At 37.6% G+C, this 23,441-nt stretch overlaps 1 protein-coding gene across 7 annotated transcripts in view; it reads right to left on the bottom strand.

The window, feature by feature from the left end:
- PIP5K1B (phosphatidylinositol-4-phosphate 5-kinase type 1 beta) overlaps positions 1-23,441 on the bottom strand; it is a 101,991-nt gene that overhangs the window by 57,689 nt on the left and 20,861 nt on the right. For 4 of the 7 annotated variants that reach the window (XM_065662560.1, XM_065662557.1, XM_065662561.1 and 1 more), the window contains 3 exons: positions 6,370-6,450; positions 6,038-6,181; positions 5,664-5,732 (listed from right to left, as the gene is read on the bottom strand). In XM_065662560.1, coding sequence (XP_065518632.1) covers positions 5,664-5,732; positions 6,038-6,067 — 99 coding nt within the window. In that variant the 5' untranslated portion in view covers positions 6,068-6,181; positions 6,370-6,450. Of the gene's footprint in view, positions 1-5,663; positions 5,733-6,037; positions 6,182-6,369; positions 6,451-7,074; positions 7,164-8,302; positions 9,029-23,441 lie in introns of those variants that run through there. The other 3 variants (XM_065662559.1, XM_065662562.1, XM_065662556.1) reach the window with 3 other exon arrangements.

Genomic DNA, 23,441 nt, shown 5'->3' with positions numbered 1-23,441 from the left:
TTTATGTGTGGCAGCCCTCAGATTTGATAGACATCTGTGCCACATTCTTGCCACGCCCCTGCTATTAAGCATCAGGATGCTACTGAAATCTATTTTGTCAGGAAGCAGATTTTGGGGCTGCTGTGTGACTGATGACATTACAATGCAAAAGCTGCATGAGTGTCAGCAGCTTCTCACAACAGTCTGCAGAATATTGGGAGGAAATGGGAAAAAAAAAAAGAAGTGGCTATTCCATACTGCAGATTTCAGTGATGGATAGACTGAAAAGGATAAACTGTGATGGATACCCAAAAGAAGCTAGTATGATGACTGCATTTTGTTGCCAGGCTCCTTTGCTACTTTCCATCTTCCAGCATGACAGAACAAATAATCAGAGCCCACTCCTACTCCTCCTTCCTTCCCCTTCTTCCCCATTTATCTCTTTCTGAAAAAACACCTCAGAACACCTCTGAAAACCTCCACCCTCAAACAGCTGGCCACAGTTTGCATAATTTAAGATTTCTTTGATCTCAAAGTTATTAGAATCCTCCATTCTAAAAGCTACATGGAATATATATCTGTGAAATTTCTTCATTAACCAAGTTGATTAGAGTGACTGAAACTTTTTAGGTGATATTCACACTGTAAACTTAGCAACTTCTTCAATTTACAGATACAGAGAAAACTCAGGAGGAGTTACAGATTATAATGCTTATAGCAAATGACTGCAGCTGAACAGCCCAGAGACCCACCTTAAATAACACTGCTTTAAAGAGAGAATATGCAAGGGAAGGTTGTGGTTTTCAGAAGAGAAGAAAACAAACAAATAAAACAAAACCAAAAACCAGAAAATCACATTCCATCATCTCTCAAGGTCTTTGACTAAGTCATATTAGGTAATTAAAAGCCCCAAGAGCATTTATGTCAGATTGCATTGACAGAAGACACAAAAGTTAGAACACAAAAAACCCCCAAGTTAGAACATAAGAAAACCCAAACAAACAAACAAACAAAAAACCCCAAAACCAACAGCTGAATGAAGCAGCACAATCCATACTAGAAACTGTGCCACTAACTTGGTCTAGTTATGTATTTCAGAGTCTGTAAGGATGTTGCAGCAATGGTCATCCAAAGCCTCACACAAGGATTTAGTAAAGTCATTTACTTAGAGCTCCAAGTTGTTCACATTCATGGAGCTGGCAAGTCAAATTTTCTTCTGCCAGGGAAATGGGCCTGTCCTGCATTTACAGGGCCAGGACAGGGCCAAAACTTAAGTATTGCTTGAATACACAAAATTGAAGAAATGAAGAATTAATTAATTCAGGAACATATTGCTACTGCATAGCAAAGATTCCAGAGGTCAGAAATAAATTTTTCTGTTATTAACAAGATTCCTTTTTCACCAAGGATGAACAAGCAAGTAATCCCTTTTGGAACTCACCCACAGCCAAACTGTGCTTAAGTTACAGCAGGCAAAATACACTGATGCACAAAGGAAAAGGACAAGCATACTTTAAGGATTGCCCATATTCACCAGTGAATGATTCAGCTGCTTCTTCTACACATTGAGCTACAAACTAATTTATTACAGCTAACTAGTCCTCAGAGTTGAGCTGCACTAGAGAAGAACATCACTCTCAACAGTGCACACACACTGACAGCATGAAAAGTGGGCAAAAGGCAGAACTACAGAATGAAGAGGGAACAACATTAGAAGGAGCAGATTTAGGAGTCTTTAGTTCCCACACATTCTCCATCTGCTGCAGCAACTGAGTTCCACATCACTAGATGCAACTGCAGTGGTATGGCCTTTCCACACTAGTCAGCCCAGTCCAGCTGCTACTAAAAGCATAACCTACATCATCTACTCCGGAGTCTTCAGTAGTAAAGGGGAGTGAACTACAAGGAAAAGAACGTGAAAGTTTTCTACATGTCCCAGCAATAATTTGGTTTTCTTCAAATGGCCATTAGAAACAATTTGTTTTCTGATGGAAATGGGTTTTAGTAAGCCATCATTCATCTTTTTATGAATGGGACAGATGGTATTGGCTAAGGTAAGTAGTTACATTTACACTGGTAAATTTACACTGGGGAAAAAAATAAAATCATGTATTTCTAATTATTTTCTCTAATTTTCTGCAGGGTTTCTCTTACAGCTCACTGGATTTTACATAACAAAGCATATGTTTTCTATACAGCACTTTTTCTGCTTGTATGTGTTTTATATATATATATATAAAAGTATATATATGACTAAAGCTGCATAAATATAATCTTTACATGCTATTATTAAAGATGGGCATGGTACACTTAAGCTAAATGGAAAAATGTTTGAAAGAAAAGGCTGGTTTGCTTTTTAGATCAGATCGAGGATTGTACTCTCTCACCTCCCACCCCACACAAGGAAAATGTAACCATTCAGCAGGGCAGTATCACGGCTCCCCTTATCCCTAGAGATTTCATTTTATTTTAGGCATTATAGATACTCTAGCATGTGCCTGAGTATCATACACTTTTTGCCATACGACTGCAAATTGTGAATCAGCAAGTGCCTCTGCAACTGATGTGAGGGGACAGAGGCACTGTGAGAAGATGAAGATCTCAAGGAAGACTTTGAAGTTAACACCAAACCTCACACAGCTCAAGGCAGAGTTACTGTCAACGGAGTCCTCATGTGGAAACAGAGGGTCCCACAATAGAGGCCGATAGCAGGATGACATTAACTCTTCCTTCACTAATCAATCTGCTTTGCAATGGTGACCTTTTACCTGGGGTGGGGTTGAGACTGAAACTGTCACATTTCAGGATGATTATCTCCAAGAATTATCACAGAAACCCCTTAAATTACCCACATTACCTGACATTGCAAAACTCTTCTATTGTCTGCATTTCTGAACTATGTGCTAGTTATCCCTTCTGCTTCCAGCTATACTATTGCTCTGACACAAGTTCTTCAGCTACCAGATCTTTTTAGGACAGCACATCACTGAAAAGAATATTCCAGATTCCAAAGATACTGTCCTGGGTTCAGCAGTAGTAGTTATTTTTCTCCTTCGTAGTAGCTAGTGCAGTGCTGTGTTTTGATTTTTTGGCCTGGGAATAGTGCGGGTAACGCCAATGTTTTCAGTTGCTGCTCAAATGTTTGGTCTGGCCAAGGACTCTCTGAGCCAGACCCAGTTCCCAGGCTGCTGGGACTGCTACTGCTGAACCCAGGGCAGATACACACCAGTACCACAGGTCCCAAGTCACACAGTCCTTTATAAGCTTACTCAGTCCCACCTCAACAGCAGTTACTCTGCTATACATTAGAGGTCAGTGTAAAAACCAGAATTGCCTCAGTTCAAGCCAACGTACTGTCCTTTGCTTTTCTAAGGTGAACAGCACAACTTCCTCACTTTCATAATGTTGCATTTGGGTTTTTTGTTTTGTTTGGTTTGTTTGCTTGTTTTTTAAGAGGCTTTATTTTTTGGTTGGTTGGTTTGGTGGTTTTTTGGTTTTATTTTAAAGGGGGAAGTGAAGCCCCTGAGCAATGAAAAGGACTTAGCAAGCATGGTGTTACTTCAGAACTATGTATCTTACCCAAGTATTTCCACTGCAATCAAAGGCAGTGGTAAATGGGAAAAGGAACTGGCCGGGTAGCTGAAAAAGCACCAGCTGAGGAAACAAGCTCTTACTCAGCCCAGACAAGAAAGAACTGTAAGTATTCTCCAGCCAAACAAACCAAGTGCAAACACACATGACTGGAGAACTGTAAATGCAATACCTGTATAAAAGAGTGAAGGAATGTGATGCGGGTAATAAAGGACAGGAGGGTCTTAACTGTAAACCAGACTTAAAAACAGTGATACCTCCTTGAGAAAGTTACCTAAAAATAGGGAATTAAATGGGAAATGACATAAAATGCCTCTGTCAAATACAGGTCCTGTCAGGCTTACCCTGTAACAAACTTTCTAGACATATGTGGCTGATTCCTCTGGACTTCTGTAAAAAGTATGAAACAACGCTACGTGGAGTATCTGAAGGTGAGAACAGAAAGTGAAAGGTTTGTAAGGAATTTAGCTTAAGAAGAGAGGTACACTGTTAAAAACTGAAAGCATCAGGCAAAGCCATGCTACCAGTAACCTCTGCATAGATAAATTGTGGGGTCAATTTTTTTTTTTTTAATTATCATAAAAAGCAGAAGCATAATGGTAATCCTTGGTGATAACACTAAACTATGGGGCATATGCAACACAGGATCTTGAACACAGAACAACTGAGGGTATAAAAAAGGGAATTAAACTGGCATTAAGATACAAGTACAGACAACTAGTGATTCAGGGAAAAAGGCAGAATTTGGAAATGGTAGTCACTGTGATCTCCCAGTGTGACATGGCTGTGAATCCTAGGTTTTGTCAGAGAAGTATTTTCAGTAAATACACGAGAGTAGTTTGTGTCATGGTGAGAAATCTTCCTCTGGAATATTATGAAGTTAGAGTTGAACAGGAACAGAGAATAACATGTAAGACAACTGCAGGAATGGAATTCACCTGTGCTGGGACCCCCATGAATTGTCTTGTCTAGTCCAGCAACATAAAATTGCAAAGGTGTCCACATCATGCACTGAACTTTTCCTACTTTCTGGTAATAAATGTCAAGAACAATTCAGACTTAAAGAAAAAAAAAAGAAAAAAGAAAAGCAATAAAACATCCACAAAAAAAAAAAAAAAACAACACACAGAAACCCAACCAAATAAACGTATCTTTTTTCTCAAGCATTACTTCCTTTCATTTCTAAGAAAATTATCTGGAACATGAAGACCACCCAGATACTGAAAATGTAGCTGCTAACAAAGGAGTTGAGGAAAAAAAATAATAGCTTAGTATTCTCCTTGACTCACAAGCACTGCTGTAGGCAACACTCAGAAATTAAAAACCCTAACCCATGCTATGTACTGTAGGATCATGAGGATCTCTGTGCTAGATTACAGAAATGAAGTTTAAAAAAAAAAATAAATCGCCACTTTTTTGTGTCAATAAGATGATCAAATCCAGCAACTAACAATTTGATTGTGTAAATATGTATAGGAATATGTGCATTTGTAGCTCCCCTTAGTTATTAACAGTGTTAGATGGACCCAAATAATGCTGGTCTCAGGAAGCAAGTGACAGAAAAGCAGGTATCGGCTACTCTTACAACATCTAAAGAGCCCTATGCTGCTACCCTTGACGCACACTACTATATTAAATGTGTCTTCTCTTACTCAAGATTTCTTTTTTAAAAAGGAAAGCAAACAAAAAGTGTACTGTTTGGCAATGCACTGAGGAAGTGGTAGGGTAAGTCTGTAGTCCACACACGTTGCATAAACATTCGAAGCATTTGGGAACTTACCATATTATATTTCTGACAACAGTATTTATGCCCAGAGGTGTATCTGTTGCTAAGAGCAAAGAATTTCCATCAGTCTAGCACAACTTTATACTTTAAAGCTGTACTGAACAAGCTTTCAAGTAGTCAGCCTTCCAGTGGGTAGAAATGCCGTATGGTTTCACAGAAGGAATATTGTACTTAGAAAAATTCCATGGAACATTTCTTGTTTGTTCTTGTATTTAGCCAGTTCTGAAATATATTTCACTTATGGCAGGTTTTAATTACCAATATGAAAAGAAAAACATGCAATGAGAAGATCATAAGTCTTATTTACCTTTTTATATGTTTTCTCCTCATTTGGCTTTCCAGCAGTAACACCTCCATTTTCAGTAACAGATGACATCTAACAACAGAAGCTTAAGTTATAAACAAAGTACTTGCTTTAGAAAAGTAACTGTTTGTCATACAATTCATCATACAATTGATGAATCATACAATTCATTACTGGGTTTTCACTAAATTCAAACTTTTTAGAGGACAGGAAATCTCCAAGATCAGTGACATATCTAGGATATTTCTAAAAGTATTTTTCTGGCAGACTAAAAGGACAGCACTACCCCAGGAACATGTCCAGCATATGACTGATTCTACACAGCCCTCTATTTCTTTTTCCCCACACCAGTATGCAGGTCTACAGAAAGAACTTACAGTGAAATCGTGCTCCTCAGCAGACTGCATGAGATGATCTTGAAAAGTAAAATGATGAGCAAAACTATGAAGCTTGTGAGCCAGATTTTCAGAGGCAAGTCTCAGAGGTCCAAGGCTTTTGGCTGTATTGACACACTGTATCTCCTTAAAGGAGCAATGAGATATTTGACATTGCATCTTATGGCTCTAAAGCAATGCTAGATCAAGAATAAACCACTTAAGTGACAGATCACTTGAGTCAGTCACTATAAGTGTATAAAACAATAGTCTACAAGGACATCTTAAAATCATTCTAGATTTTGCCAACACTTTCACAATGGAACTACACATACCCTTACAAACAGTAGAACAAGTCATCTGGAGCTGAGAGTGAAGATCAACCCATTCACTGGTTGTGATAATGTTTTCCAGACCTATTAGAAGAAAAATCTGTTATAATTATGCCATCACAAACTTACATCTTGCAGAACAGCTTTAGATTTCCTTTTTGTGATATTCTTCAGCCCAAGGAAAAATCCAGCTACAAGTGATGCTTTTCAAGAATCATCTCAAATAACTTGGCTACTAATGGGTCATTTAATGTACTTAGAAACTCGCAGTATTACACAGGAGAAAATCAGTTTAGTCTAATTTCCCTTTGCCATTGATATTTCACTACTGCGGCACAACCAACCATGCAATAAAACATTTATGTAGAGCAGCAGACATACATGCCGTGGAGTGCTGTGTAACTACACGCTCTCTTCCACAAGGACTTTAATAATAAAGTACTAAACCTTGTATCTCCACTCACCTGGGATAGCCCATATTTTAATTCCACAAAAGCCAAAAAGATAAGCAATAGGAGTGATGGTTTGGAGGACTGCACTCTGAATAGTTATAGATAACAAAAAAACTCATTTTGGAAGTTTTCCATAATGGTAGTTACTATCAGCAAAATGTCTGCAAGTAGTCTTGTCAAGGTAAGCTATTTCATAGTTAACATGGTTTGACTAAACCTATGAGAAAATATAATGTAACCAGATATTATTTGATACCTATTTGGAATTAGCTCTCCCTTCTATCTTCCGCATCTGTTTTAAGCCACATCAGTAAAGCTATTCTTAAATTTAATTTCTCAACCACACTGGAAGGAAAAAAAAATCTCATTTGTCTTTAATCACTACAAACAGCATCTTATACATAACTAAAAATTGATTACAAAGAAATATTCCTAGGCCTCATTCACTGAATTTAATTCTCCAGTAATCCGAAAGGTATACATAACACCACTATGAAACCTACTCAAAAAAGGCTTCAAAACAGTATTTTCCTCCTATTCAGAGAAGCAGACTATTAACTGCACCTGAGACAAAAACCCAAAACCCAAGCAACACTCCCTAACCCCCAACAAATAGAAACCTGGATTTTTGATTTTCTGAGAACACTTTTCCTTTCAAAAGCCCCTTCTAATGTTACATAACAGTACATTTCAACTGCAGTCAGCTACAGTCTTCTTTGTAGCCTTCATGCAACTGATGTATCTTAATCAGTAATTCCTTTACTTGGATGTGCATTAGCATTATTCTACTTATCAAACTCCTACTTAAAGGCAACAACTCAGTTTTGGTAGCTTTTAAAACTGAGTGTAGTTTATCTAGCTTACCTATACTCACACATTCTATATTAATTCATATCAATCTATACTTGTAACTCTGTCAGTGCATGAACACAGGCATCAAGAACTTTAGTTAAAACAGCTTTTCTAGGAAAATAAATGTAATTTTAATCACTGGTAGGAAGATGACTGTTTAAACTTACACCTGGATAAAAAAATAAACCAACCACCAAACCCCCCCAAAATGTTATTCTCCACACACCCTCAAGACTATTGGCAGAATTAAGATACTCTACTACTACCAAAGCTTTCTAAAATATGATCATGCATTTTCAGCAAAAGCCAAAGATGACTGCAACATGGGAACCCTCTTTAAGTAAGAAGTTAGCTGAAGAAAACACTCATGCCAAACAGGGAAGAAAAGCCTGTTTGTTTCTTGTTCTTTATTCAAGAACACTTCATTCATGAGAAAATACACCCCTGTAATACTGCCAAGGACAGGAAAACAGACAGTGAGATCCCAAGTTCAGTAATTACCAAGTACAAAAACTCAAAAAAACACATAGAAGGCATTTTTTTTCCTATCTATGGTGGTTCATTTCAGTCCTAGAGACATCTAAAATAGAATTATTTCAGTTTCTAATTGTCTGAAAAACATCTGTGCTTACCTGGGGTTGTGTTAAACATCTTTTCAAGATCTCTGCTGTGACAAATGTCTCCTATTCCATGCTTCCATTTTTTTTTTTTTTTAAAGCAAGTGTTACTTTATGTATTTTCACCTTCTCTGCAGCTACCGGAATGGTACAGGGTGCCTTATCACGTGCTTAGTAATATGCATAGCAAGAATTACTTACCCAGTTCTACTGAGGTTTAACAATGCTTAGACAGGTCACAGCTTAGTCACTGACCCACTTCCAAGCTAAGCTACAACTATTTACTTATTTATTTATTAAAATAGCAGAAAGCTATTATTAACAAAAGCATTGGGTCTCTCCATGTATCTGACAAAGGGCAGGTTCACAATAAAGTAAGGCTGGTGTGGGGGGTGTAGTGGAGGAGAGCATTTAGTCTCAAAAATACTCTAGGTATTCAGTCAAAGACTGGGCTATAGATCTCCTCTTTAGCTTCTTAGATGCCACACACCCTACCTGATGAGGAAAAAAGGGAAACATTGAAGTCCAGTAGAATTTAAAGAGCACTTTTACCCAATGCTCTTGAAGAGTCAACATTTTGGCCATGAGTCTTATTCACTGCAAAAACTAGCACGACATGTTCAGCTCCCCAGCCTACAGTCTTGAACTCCAGCTCTCTGCTCAGAACATCTCCTTGCCCTAAATGCAGACTTAAAAGAATCACACCTAGTCAATATGTGCTGCAACCTTTAAACAAAAAAATCTGCATTTTACAGTTTAGTTTCTCACACTACAACTATTGACTTGTATGCTTCTTAAATGGTGTCTTTTTAATTCCTCTGACTAGCCAGAAGCCTACTTCAGCACTAGCCTGCCCACCACACAGCAAAGTTTTGGTAGCTGAGGTGACAGACAGCAAATGCGAGCTTCCTACCTAGCTCCTATTTTTTTTTTTGTTCTGTAATTTTTAACTGCATTTTCCTTATATAGTAGAAATTCACCTGTTACTGGCAACATAAGGCATTCATTTTGCAGATATGCAACTATCTGTTTTAATACAACCTTAATTGCTTATGCCCAGCCCACAGAAACAGATACTAACACTTGAATGGACTTTCAGATCGATTTCAAGCAAATTTTAGGATTCTCTCCGACTTCAATGAAAGCCAGTATCCATCACAAATGCTGTATCTAGGTACCTACAGGCCTCATGCATTAATATATCAATATTAATATCAACCAAAAATTAGTTCTGCCTTCTGTCCATTATTAAAAAGACAGTATTTGTTTAAAGAAAGCATTTCTTGGCCTCTTTAATTACTTTTCTTAGATAAATCATTTTTCAAAAGCACTGATAAAACATACTATTTAGAAATCACATTCCAAATACGAGCCATATAGCTTCTCACTACAACTCCTGCCTTGTCCTGGATGACAGTTAAAATACATATTTTGTTTACCTAGCTTTGAAGACAGCCATCTCCCCAGGTGTACTGCTGGCACTTCTACAGTGGTGAGTACATTCAGAAAGAGAAACATCATTTGAAAGACAGTGTATTGCTATCTCTTCAATTGGCATAATCTATCACTTTAAATTTGAGGAGGCAAAACCAAACAAAAAATAAACCAAGATGGCACTTAACATTTTCCAGTGGGCACAGGAAGAATACCAGAAGTTAAAGAATACAAGAAGAAATTATGCCTGTTTTATACCATTAACATATGAATAAAATAGACTGGTGCACATGTGCACATTTTTCATCCTTAACAGCCTGAAACACACCACTGGATTCTCAGGAACACTTTTTTTTTTTTTTTGGTAAGTGATTGCACTGGGATGGAAAACAGAAATTTTGGAACTAACCCAGAAAATTGGTTCTTACACTTCCCTACATTTCAGACAACCTATTTGTTAGAGATAGCCATTTTCTAATCCTTAAACAGTTCTCTTCTTCCACAACAGCACAAAACCCCCAGAATCTTGTATTAAATTCACATTAAGGATGTTAACTGAGCAGCAGATAAAAAAAATGGAGATGTAACTGGAAGTTTACAACACAAGACTGCATTCCATTTAAAAGAGTCATCAAGTCAAATTCCTTTGTAGCCCTTGTCACTCCTCTATTATGACTTCAAAGCAGCATCTTTTAATACAACTATGAAAATCACAGCCACTTCTTTTACTGCATAAGTCACCTTTACTGGTAAGATTTGATGGTCATACTTTTCCTTGTGCTAGCTGTGAAAGTAGCTTGACTAGTCAGTTCCTCAATGCCCTAAAAGGACTTGGAGATCTATATGGCAATATGCTTTCACCAAACCACTTGAGGTACAGTCATACACTAGCAGATTTCAGCTCCAGTGCTGTTCTGCTAATAAGCAGGGTAAGCCACAAAATGACTACATTGAGCTGTATAATATGCACAGTTAATTAAACACGCACACTGAAGTGAATATGCACACTAAAGCAAATAAGCACACTAACGTGAATCAGGTATATATCTCTATATATAGTGAATAAGTACAATAAAGCAAATTAGATATATATATATATATACCCCCATATAAGTACAGAGGAAAATTAGGAATGCATCAAATCATCGCTGCATAAAGAGAACAGAGATTAAGAAGAAATATATTACCGGCTACCACTGAAACATCATCCAGGCCCAGACTTCAAGCTGGGAAGCCGCTGACGCCGGGAGTCTCAGGTAATTGGGAAAATTCCTATGTGGTGCGTACACCCATAGGTAAGGCTTTGGATTCAGCTACAAGAGGGTCCTGCTTTTATACCCTTAGAAAGCCAACCGGCTTTATGCCAGTAATTGTTTATTTGTGGGGCCGTGCAGTTTCTCATGATCTCACTGTTGTCCAGGCTAAGAGCGTTGGCCAGGCGCCCCAGTGCGGTCAAGTATGAAGGTCATAGAACAACTGCACACCTGTGTTTTCCTGCATTTTCCCAACAGTCACTATGAACATAAACATATATACTCCACCAAATACACTCTGGAAAAAAACATACTTTGTTATGTCTCTCAGTCATAAGAGGGAATCAACTCACAAGCTAGGTTCCCATCCAGAAGTCTGAAATTGGAAATCTTTGTTAAACAGCGATGCTGAAATGGAAAAAACTTCTAAACCCAAAAATGCTTCACAGTAGGAAGAAATCCATTAACATATATCCATTAATGAAAAATTATTAAGTACGTGTCCTCTTGCGATCCCCATCCCAAGTGCACCAAGACTATTCATGGTATTCTTGGAGCTACAGGGGAGTAGCTTCAAGCTCAAAAGACATTAGTAAAGCTAACTCCCTTACTTGCTTGTGATGATCAAGACAAACTCATACTTTTTTAGTCACTTAACAAACTTCTTTCACAGATGAGGCATTTGTAAAGTGTTCCTCCTGCCTGGATTCTCTGCTACTTAATATGATACATACATCAGCACGAGTTTTCCCAATCAGATTATCATCTCGCCTTGTCTGCTTTTCCATGAAACTTGCTGGTACTCTGGACGAGGGTCAAATTTATTCGACAAATTCAGGTCCCAAACCTGACAATAGCTTTCCCCTTCTTTCTCCAGTAGAATTTGTTAGTAGGACTATGTGTAAAGGAAGGGGCTCAGGACACACTAAACGTCCTCCAACACACGTACAAATTGCATACATATATGTTGTTTCCACAAGAAATCAAGTTAAAAGAATCAGCATACTTCCGGGTGTCCCTGGGAACAGGAACTGGAGAAGGAACCTCAGAGGTCTTTTGCATTGCATTATTTTCAGCATTATAGAATGGTTATGACAAGAGAGGACTTGTTTTACTGATTGTTAGCTGAAGCAAACTGCCAAGCTGGACCTTAACTAAACAAAGCCATACATATGTCAAAAAGGAACAAGACAAAAGGAAAAGAACATTCTTGCCTATTCAGCTCATTGAACTGGGAACCATTCCTCATGAAGTCAGAAACTTGTAAGGAATTTGTAAGAACTGACATGCATGCTAGGTGAAAGTATCCCCTGTACATCTGGTGCTGCAATTAATAATGCGTGCTTCTTAATGCTACATTCGTATTGAGGATTTTTATTCTCCAGATTTTCAGTGACAGATAGAAAGCTCAGGAGGCAGCTGAATTGTTAGTATAAGGTGCAAACTGTGACCTGAAATGTTTTTATTACATTCTAGCTTCTTTTCAAAACTTTTCCTTATGCTTTAGAACAATGCTGACTGTAATTTTCATGACTTAACTGCCTTCATTTTGAGGTGGTCAGACAATGCAGAGTGGAGTTTAAAGAACCTGCAAGCACTGCCAGGCAGAGTGCCAATAAGCAGACATGAACAAGTGAAATGAAGCATAATTTTGTATAGTGCACAGAGTAAGAAAAAAGGTAATACAAAAAATATTCTACAGCTTTCTCAACAGTCATCACAACTCAACCACCTCTTCAAAAACCTCATGTCATTTAATGCTATGTTTTTTTGGTTTTTTGCTTTGTTTGGTTGGGGTTTTTTAAAATTTTAAATAATATACCAAACACCGGTCTGTGGAATGTATTCACTTTTTTGCGGCAGAATTCATGGAGCCATCTAAGATCAAACATACCTGAAACATCCAAGCAGTAAGTTAGTATGTATTTTTAAATCAATATATCCTGAGAATGGAGTAAATGTTTACATATTACAATTCACTGAACAAGAATTAGATATTCTGAAAGATTAAAATCTGAACTCTTTTTTCCTCCATAAGTTTTCCAAATTCAGAACTTCAGAGTTTTTAACCTATCTTGTAATGCCTGCTAGCCTATCTGACCTCTGCTGTCAACCGTTATGACTGCTGCTCTTCCCAGAAACACTGAAGGACCTCTTAAGTGTTTCCAGACTCAACTGTGAAAGCAGTGCAAACTTTCTACTGCATCATAGATACCATCAATTCATACTGCTAAATAAATAAATAAATAAAATAATAATAATAAACTCTCTTCTGCCTATCTGGCAGAAAAAACAAATTGCATTAATTTTAATGGAGAATGGGAGGAAAGTAAAGAAAAAAAAATGGTTAGGTCTGTTACCTTGGCAAGTTATTATTCCTAAAACAACCCTGCTTACTTTGTCCAGTTTCAAACCCCAACTAGCTTATAAAGATAATTAGGCTTTTGGTTTGTGTTTGGTTTTTTGTTTGGTTTTTGTTTGTTTGGTTTTTTTTTTTTAATTAGCCTCAAAAATAAGAGGGAGATGTACATCAGAAATAGTATCTAATTAAGTCATTAGATTAATTAGATTAATTTAATCTAAGTCATTAAATTCACATACAAAGTAAAATGGAAAAAGTCTCGTCCTCCTTCTCATGGTCTTCATGATAACACCACGACAGCACAAAGGCTATAGAGAAAGCAGCTAGCAAAAAGCATAATGAAATTGCCATTCAGACTGTTCATCTAATCTAAGACATTTCAGCTGTTCATACCACCTTTATTTAGCTTAATAACACACATTAGTTTCAGTGCCCTGCCAGATCTTTTAGGCTCCCAGTAACCAAGCACAGTATGAGGCTAATATCCTGACAGTGTTTGATTTCTACAGTGACCCCTATTTCCAGGAATACAGCAAAGTATTTGAACTAAAAAAAAAAAAAAAGTGTGTAATAGGAGTACCACCTATTTTTAATTTGCAGCCTGAATTTGAAAAGTAATTTACCAGTATTATTTATAGTAAAAACTATATATGCTTATATTGTAATGCTTTGATTTACTGCAAGAAGTGTCAGATCACCTATACTTCTCCTTTAGCTTTCAGAAAGGGAAACCAAATAAAAAGGTAGAACTTCAGCAAGTACTACCTCCACCAAAGTTTAGAAATACTCAGAATAAAGTTTAATTACCCAGGAGATCTGACAACTTAGAAGAGTCCTGCCCTCTCCTATTTAAAGTGTCCTCCTGGTGCATTAACCTGTTCCCTGAGGCAAAACAGACTACAACTGTAATATCCAGAGTCATAGTAACAGTCACAACAATAGCACAAGCTATAGCTACATATTTTATTTTCTGTTACAATCACATTCTCTGTTTTGAAAATAATCTCTGATTTTTCAGATGGAAACTTGCTTACAACAATGCAAATAAAACTGCAAATTTATTAACGGAATCAAAGTTTAGAAGTCCTTGGAAACATAGCATACTGTGTTCCTCCAGCAAAGACATTGTTTTCCATTTGTAACCTCTGTAATTTTAAGTTCTGCACCTCACAGATAACTTGAAAGCCCTCTAGGAAAAAGTGGGGCTTTTTTCCTTCCATGAATTTCAAAATTTAGAGATTCATTCTGAAAGTCTTAAATCTTACTCCTCTACTGCCTATTAGAACTATTTAACCTCTGTTGTCAACTGCTGTGTTTTCTGCTTGTCCCAGAAGCACTGAGGGATCTCTTGTGTACTTCCAGAAACCAACTGTGAAAGCAGAGTAAACTTTCTATTGTGTAGTAGATGGCGTTCATGTACTAAGAACTATGGGACTATACCTAATCACTGATCCCAGACCAGCAGCAGAAAGAACAAACATTTGGTCCCTGACATAACTGATGCCACATTGTGTATTCTGCAGAAACTCGTTACAGGCCCTCCTTTCACAAAGTTAAATGGCCTCATTAATTTCTCATTATTTTGTAACAGACTGAAAGCATATGAAGTAGAAAGGTGTATTTGTACATAGCGAGATTTCCCCATTGCTCCTTATGTCTTTGTAATTGAGATTTCATGTGCCAACAACAGTAGCTTTTAGAAGGCAAGCAATCTTTCAGTAAAGTCAAGTTACAAATTCATAAAAATGGTCAAGATTTTATGGGTTTTCTCTTTTTAAACAAGTGCAAGAAGGAAACATCTGCAAACCATATACAGCTGTAAGCATTAGAAGAAAATAGCAGTATCACAGTGAAGGGCACAGGCAAAAAGACACTGCGGAGTCCAGAACCAGAGCTCTACTCTTTTACCTTGGCAACTTTGATACAGTAATGGCTGTAATGTTAATAACACACACCAGACACTGCATTTTGGGATAACGCTGCCACACAATGTATGCTGCCTGACAAAATGCTGCAGCGTGTTGGGACAGGTGGTTGATTAAAAAACCAAAAAGCACAATTAGAGGGAAAATTCTACATTTGCCTTTGACAGTACATGCATAACTGAATGTCAGGAATCCCTTAACATGGTGGTCATGATTTTTGGAGGGAAAGTGAGGCAAGCTGCATCACTCATGTAATCAGCAGATGAGATCCACGGGGAATGAAATCTCATATAAGGGGAAAAGGAGGTCAGTGGAAGTGTTACTTATTTTCTAAAGGAGTAACACAGAAGAGGAATTCGGTCAAACACCAGCAACTTTAGTGATCTAAAACTCCAGAAAGAATCCTAATTAAAAATAAATAAATAAATAAATAAAGGAGGAAAATAGTTCAAACAGATAAGGCTAAGTATAAAAAGCATAGAGTGAACACACAAGATCAAAGGCAGAAAAGCACAGAGCAAATTACTATGATGAGAAACACCTATGAAACAAGAACCTCACAACAGTTGTAATGCTCTACTTTGAGACCTTTGTTTTCTCTACTCATCTGCTTTTTCCCACCTCAGCAAAAGGTCAGCTGTACTGCATTTCAATTCAGCAACTCAAAATTGCTATGCAAACATAACTTAAGCATATAATGAAGAAAGATAATTGGAACTATTTGCTTAGAACAACATTTAAAAAAAGATTGTCAAGTGGACAACACACAATCTGTGGTTAAAATAATTCACATGAACTAAAATAGATGGCATAATTTGTTCATCAGTTCTCCACAGGCAAATTGTAAGTGAAAGACTACAGTGAATTATTTGGTCCATTAGTATATCAGCATGTAATCAATCAAAGTTTGCAGAAGGATGTGCTGCAGAAACACTAAGCTCAGTGTTGAAGTGGGTTATCATGATCTTCAAGTTATCTATGCTTCCTTACCCTGGGTCCCACAAGTTCAAATTTTATACATAGAGCTATTACTGAACAGTCGCTAAGTTAAGCTTCTCATAACAGTAGCCACATTATCTAAGAAATTCAAGTCTTCAGAATCCTATTTCTGTCTCCACTTGAGGGCACCGCCGTACAGCTACAAAAAGCCTAGGAGTGGAAGAGACTACCTTGGAAGATCTGATAGGTAACACTGGAGACTTTTTGCCAGATCAGACACCTGTTTTAAATGTAGTTGGTACTGTCTTGAAGGAAGGGAAAGGTCTGGGTACCCTGTGACGATTTTTCATGGTTTCCACAGTATCACTGTGTCCCACTCAGGCTGTATATCTGCAACAATTTCAGCTGAACCAAGCTGGTGCTGCTATGGTCCTGCCTTCCAAGCATGCATTCACTAGCATCCTTATTATGTCACCAGTGCTCCTCCAGCCCCAGGAGAAGTCACCTAGACAATTAAACGAAGTAATCTGCCAAAGAATACTAATCATAATGGAGCTCCTTACAACGACAAGCACAGCTTTTACATGGACTCCCCTGAGGAAATGCAAAGGCTTTTAAGAAGATCAGGAGAATGATGCAACACATATGACGTCAGGCCCATGTTGAATGACAGATCGACTGTTCTCAGTTGCTTCAATCACTCACATACTTTTGTATAACCTCAGAGTTTGAAGTCCACTTGTGATAAAACCAGGAAACTAGACTGATGGTGAAAAGTGTCAGCCCAACAGGCTGGGCAACAGCACCAGAGCTAAACTCAAGACTAGCTTGGGGGAAATATCTACAGTAACAGACATCTAAGGTTACATTTCCAAATGCATATTTAAACAGCAACTTGTTTTTCAGGTGCCTAGCTTTCGTGAAAAATAAGGTCATGCGAGAATGCATATAACAGACTGATGTAAACATCAAATCTGAAAGTTATTTCTAAATTCAGATGAAAGACACTTTTAAGGTACTGCACCGAATAATAAAATTTATTATGACTTATTTAAAAAACCCACTATTTTCCTTCAGGAAAGTTAAGCTGCAATTAGAAGAAGTTTTCCTTGTATCCTTCCAACTTAATTTTAGTGAGAGTTTAACAGAAAGCTCACTTTATTCTTGAGAATAATTAAAAAAAAATAATTTTCAGCATTCTCACGTAAAAAAAAAAAAAAAAAATTCTCATAAAAAAAGATAAATCATTCTCAGCACAGAACAACTCCTACATCATCAAAATTCCTTTTCTCAGATTAAGAGGTCTTAGTTTCCTATAGAGCAAAAGTTTCTCAGAGACCTTTTCCAAATCACTTGCAAAGCTATGGAAAGAGAGACCATAAGCCCATTTTTACAAAACGCCCTATAAAGCACAAAAGCTGGAGCAGGTTTAGGTAAGATTTCTAACTTGCTTCTTTTTAAACTACAGAGAAATCTTCAAGAAAGGGGGAAAAAAAATCAGAAGCTGCATTAGACAAGATTAGTTCAAAACCCAAGAGTAATACAATAAAATGAAATTCTGAAACCAACTAAACAAAGAACTGCTCAGCACATGAAGAAATAGCTGCTATTTGTCATTGCTGTTGTCTAGTTGTCATCAAATTGAAACAGCCATTTTACAGCCACTAGATTAGAACTGCACCACTAACTGCACCAAAAGAACTGCTAGTATTTAAAAAAGTTATTCCATTCTCTCACCGTGTGGCTGCTTACATGTAAAGGTTACTACTACCTTTACAAGGCACTGTGTGCTTCTGTTCTGCAAGTCAGAAGACTTGGATGGACAGACCAGAATGAGCAACCTACGGGCAGACCAGAATGAGCAACCTACCATCTTTGTCACCTGACAGTATGCTGAATTTGGTACTCATCGGAGATTATGAATATACTTGTAGTGTACTTTCAGAAACAAAACCACATCAGCATACCTATCCTATTGACATTAAGGAATGTGAGGAGTACCTTGGGATATGTACAGATATTTTAAGGTATGGAAACATAGCCACAGAATTTTTAAATGGTGATATAAATGCTTTCAAATAAACATTTTTAAGTCATTATTTACAGTCCAGTAATATAAGTGAATTGTTTTCCAACAGGCTTCCACTTGCCAAATCAAACTGAAAAAAACTATCCCTGAATATTTTTGGCAGGAAGAAAGTAAAATTAAGCCATTATTGATTATTTTTTACCAGTGTGAAACACTCCATTATTTTTTAGATATGGTTTATACTCCACATTAATTGCACCAATATGAACATTTATATATATATATATATATATATATATATATATATATATATATATAAAAAGCAAGTCTATAAATAATATATAAACACCACAGTCTTCCTCCCCAGGGAGTTCTCTGTAAACGGCTAGCTGTTTGGGTTTTTTAATAACCTAGCTTGAAATATTATGGGCACATTAAAAATCTTAAACTATCACTATAAGCAATGGATACATCTTCACATGAATTAGCTTTTCCAATTAAAAAAGAAAATATAGTGAACACAATGAGAAAGGGACTTTAAAAGGAGACAGCTCTCCACCAGCAGCAAGAGCAAACAGTGGGTGAGCACTTTGCAGCAGAACCATACACAGCCTGACACCACCGAATTTTAAAGAGAACAGACTTAGAACCTGTCAGCTCTTCCAAGGTATATGAGTGGGAGATTTCCCACAAGTGAAAGAGGTATCTGATTCCAGAGAAGCCTGAATAAGAATCTCCTTCCTTCACACAGAAGCTCTCTGAAACACTATCTACACTTCTCAATGCATCATTATAAGCAGAAGAATCATTATTACTAGGTTAGAAGAGGCATACTGTACTATCTGTAAGTCAGTTAATGGCCCACACCCTGGTTTTCAAAAGGTAAAAATACACCTTTTCGCATTTAGAAAGGAAAAAAAAAAAAACCACAAACCCAACAAAAAACAACAAACCCCAAACCATTAATCACACTTTTTGCCTAATGCATACTGGTCTATGAATCATTAACTAGAAAGAGAATAAAATTCCAACAAGATAAAATATAGTCAGTGGCTATGAACATTATGAAGTTTTCAGAAACTAAAGTGAAAAAAAATCAGTTAAATCAATACGTTCTCACAGGAACAGAGTGTTCTTACAATTTAAAGTATACAATGCGATACACTTTCTGATATGCCTTACTTGGCATTAATCAGCCGGAATTAATAAATAAGCTGATTAAGTAAATACCTTTTTCAGCCTATGATTTTACCAGTTGCTCAATTGGGTTTTTTTTTACTCCAAAGTGACTAAAAAAAAAAAAAAAAAAAGAATCAGTATGCTGAACAGCACATATGTTGAAATGCTTTTATAGAAAACTGCTTTGCAATATTTGGCAGTGTGCTCATTACCCCCTGAACTTCTCAGCTGTGTGTCTTGCTCAGCAGACTGAGAACTAGCTAGGATAAGAGCAAATTAATTAAATAATTAGAAAAAAAAATACTGTGTTGGACTAGGTAGCTATGCTTTTACTTTAAAGCAAATAAAGAGACTGGTCTTTAGTTTTGCCTGAAATACAATACCATTGGTAAGAACACTGAACTGCAGCCCTGCACTAGTTACTACAGATCACCAAATAAAGGGCAAGAAAATAGTGAGACAATTAAGAGCCAGCCAGACCACCCTGCATGCTTACCCCTCCTCATTATTCTAGCAGCAAGAACGGCCACAAGACAGACAGATGGCCCCTTCATTGCAGCAGAAGGTCACAAAAACGGTGACAGTGGTGTGAACAGCTTCTTGCAGAACACTGTATTATCCAAATGCTTTTAAGAGAAGGCCATTAGTCTGAGAAGCAGATTAGGAGATCAGCTAAAACACTTTACTGAAATGCTCTGGTACATGCAAGAGTGACAAGAGAGGCAGGCTAGACACTGTAAAATGCCTCACAAAGCCAGGCTGAATGTGCTGTACCACATCAAAAAATGCTGTTGTTAACTAGCAGTGACTAACACTGGACTGGCATAAAAGCCAGAAAAACTGGACACTGCATATCTCCCTTCAAAGCAACTGTCTTTCAGCAGAAAGTACCGGTTTGGCGATACAGGTCTAAGCTTGCATTTTCACTCCAGAGGATGAAGGAGTTGCTAAGACGATGTGAAGTGAGGCTGTGATGTAGAAAGATACACAGCCTTAACCCTGCAGCTAACAGTAAGCCACTCTCCCCTTGGTAAAGGAGAGGTCCTGAAAGGCTTTTTGGTCGCCACTCTCCCCTTGGTAAAGGAGAGGTCCTGAAAGGCTTTTTGGTCGACACTTCACTTGGGAGTTTCTCCAGATCATGGAAGTAATAATAAGGGTTTCTAATTAACTAAACTTTGATTATTTGTACTACCAAACGGTTTGCCCATGTTGGTACAACTGTCTCTGAACAGCCTCTTGCATCAATGGGCCCAGCAGGTCCTAAACTCAGAGTGGTCTCTGCACAGCTTTGGAAGAATCTCTTTCCATACCACTGAGTTTAAGGTAGCACAAGTACTGTGCATAACACATACAGCTTTCAAGGGCTGACATGTTTCAGGGTGGGCAGACAGAAGAGGAATCTATCTATAGGAGGAATCTATAGGGGTATTTCACACCTCCATGTCATGTATTGCCCTAAGGGGTGCACCCTTCTTTGCTCAGAAAGTTGCCAAGGGTATTGAAATCCTGTCTGGGCTAGCCTTCATTTTGCTCTTTTGCTTTGCTGTGTTTTCTGTCTCACTGCAGGATGAAAATTAAAACTAGCTGAAAAACAAACTTTCTCTTTGAACACTTTCACACACAGAACAGATAGGAAGGGTGCAAGTGAACATAACTGGCAGTTTAAGATGGTTAACAAGAAGAAAAAGAGAAAGACAAGAAAGGGAGGGAGAGTCAACAACAGGTTGTGCGCAGTGGCACTGGGAGGAAAGTGAAGCAGTAGTAGGTGAACAGTAAAGGAGTAAAAGTAGAAGGGAAATACATATTAATAGGTAATACATGGATAGGAAAGGCTTTCTGCTTTGGTCTACTAAAAACAGGCATTCAATGCCATTAACTTTGAACAGTCAAAAGGATACTCAAGGGAGGCAAAAAAAATAAATAAAAAAAGTCAATAAAGTGCTGATTGTATAAAGTTTTGTTGTACAGAAGAGAGCAAAGAAAACAGATTTGATTTTTATCCCCAGGACAATATAGGTGTCCTGACACACATAAAGGTCAGTTGACTGTGAAGCACAGATATATATACATTTATCTCATAGACAGGGTTTTAGATACTCAGTCCTGTCCTGTTTGTTTGCTACTACCTAAACAAAATGGCGTCAATCCATGGTCAAGATCGAGGAGACAGATCAAAATAAACCAGCCAGCAAAACCCAAAGCGCAGTGGAGCTTTTATCAGCAAAGGACCACTGAAGGGGCCTATGCAAACAAAGAACTGGCTCATGCAGAAGCCAGTCTGATACAGGTCAGCAGACCTGAGCAGCTTGTTACAGTAAATCACATTCGCTTTTATCAAGCTACTGTGAAATGAAAACATTGTCCTGTCTTGGCTTCATTGCTTTCAGATATTTACCACAAACTACTATTAAGTGGACCACAAATTACAGACAGAAGTTCAGTGAAAAATCATATGTATACATACACAGACACTTTTTTTCATATTCTCCTCTACTACTTGGTAACAACCTGCAGCTGGTGTACCTGTGCGAGATATGATTTTTATTATCCTTAACTGTGGATATCACCATATCACACTGTGATCCCAAACTCTTATATAGAATTTTTAGTTACACTTCATGTAGGTAGTGCTGTTGTGGAAAGCAGTCACAATTTTAGACAGCCAAAACAGAGAACAATGAGGGACCTACAGACCTCTCAGAAACTTTGCAGTCTTAATTCTTCACACCTGTATTACCAAGCCTCCTAATCTTCTTTCAGCAGGCAGCTGAGTATCATTGGCTTGAGACAATCACTTCATACCTCTTTTCTCCTGTCATTTCTTTAATGAAGAACAAAAACCCCAAATGTACCACTACATATGAATCTTTTAGCCACTGCATAGTTTGATGCATCTCTGTGAGGAATACATCAAGTACAGCAATACTTGCAGATGGATCAATCTAAACTATTATCCATTTGCATAATTTTGGCTAAAAGAAATGCAGTCATACAAAAAATTCTGGTACCAAGAAATCAGAGCAAAAGGAGTTAACACTTCAGTTCTATGGCTTAATAACCAGATGAAACGTCTGAAAAACCAAATATACTGAAGAATTCAGCAATATATTAAACACTACTCCTGCGTTTTACAGTACATGCTACCAATACTAGAAAATAACCTTCTGCACAGTTATTTCAAACATATCGATCTTTACTAGGAGATGCTGTTAAAGCATGTTTTAAAACCTTGTGAAGCAACTAAGCTGAATTACTGTCCACATTCCTGATGAGCGTCCAAATGGTGTTTTACCATTCAAAACAGACAGAATTGGAAGTCTAGGTGCACAATGTTCTGTAGCAGACAGTAATATTTGCATACAGAAAATAGTTTGTGTTTGCATATTCTCTGTGTGGGATAATTTGATCATTACAAGAAGAACCAATGAGCTAACGGAAGCAGCTGAAGGAGCAAAATGTGAACCTGTATTTATTTTCCCAGAATTTTGTGTTACCCTGTTCTTGCATACTGAATAAAGACTTCTAGCTCCTGCCCCACCTCTGTTATCAGAGGCCAAAGTTAGCCTCACAGGCATGAGAAGTACAATCACAATAAACTGGAAAAGGTTTAAATGATTTAAGTTACTTCTGTAACATGTTTTGTGATAACAGAGAGCCTTTAGCACAGACATCTAGGCCTTGTCTGTGCTTTCTTTTCCTCTGTCATTATACTATGTAAAATAGATCACAGACTGAAAGAACAGAGAACGTGAAGGTTGCATGCAGAGTATTTTTCTTCTAGGCATAGCATTTTATCTGTAGGCCCTGAGAGAGAAATACAGCAAATAACTACTGTGATTTACCTGCATTTATATCTCATGGCTATGATTTCAAATAGCATTCATGGGTGAATTTTAGTTTAGCAGTTTATAGCCACAGAAGGAGCCTACCTCTTATATTTTTGCACAGACCTCAGCCACATGCTGTCTGTTGCAAGGCCAGAACATGAACCACCACACTCGACATGCAATCCCTGAGGTCTCTGTTCCCCACC

This window comes from Lathamus discolor, chromosome Z (assembly GCF_037157495.1).
Source record: "Lathamus discolor isolate bLatDis1 chromosome Z, bLatDis1.hap1, whole genome shotgun sequence".
Lineage (NCBI taxonomy): Eukaryota > Metazoa > Chordata > Aves > Psittaciformes > Psittacidae > Lathamus > Lathamus discolor.
Note: the sequence above shows the minus strand (reverse complement) of the source record. Positions and strands in the feature narration are given on the sequence as shown.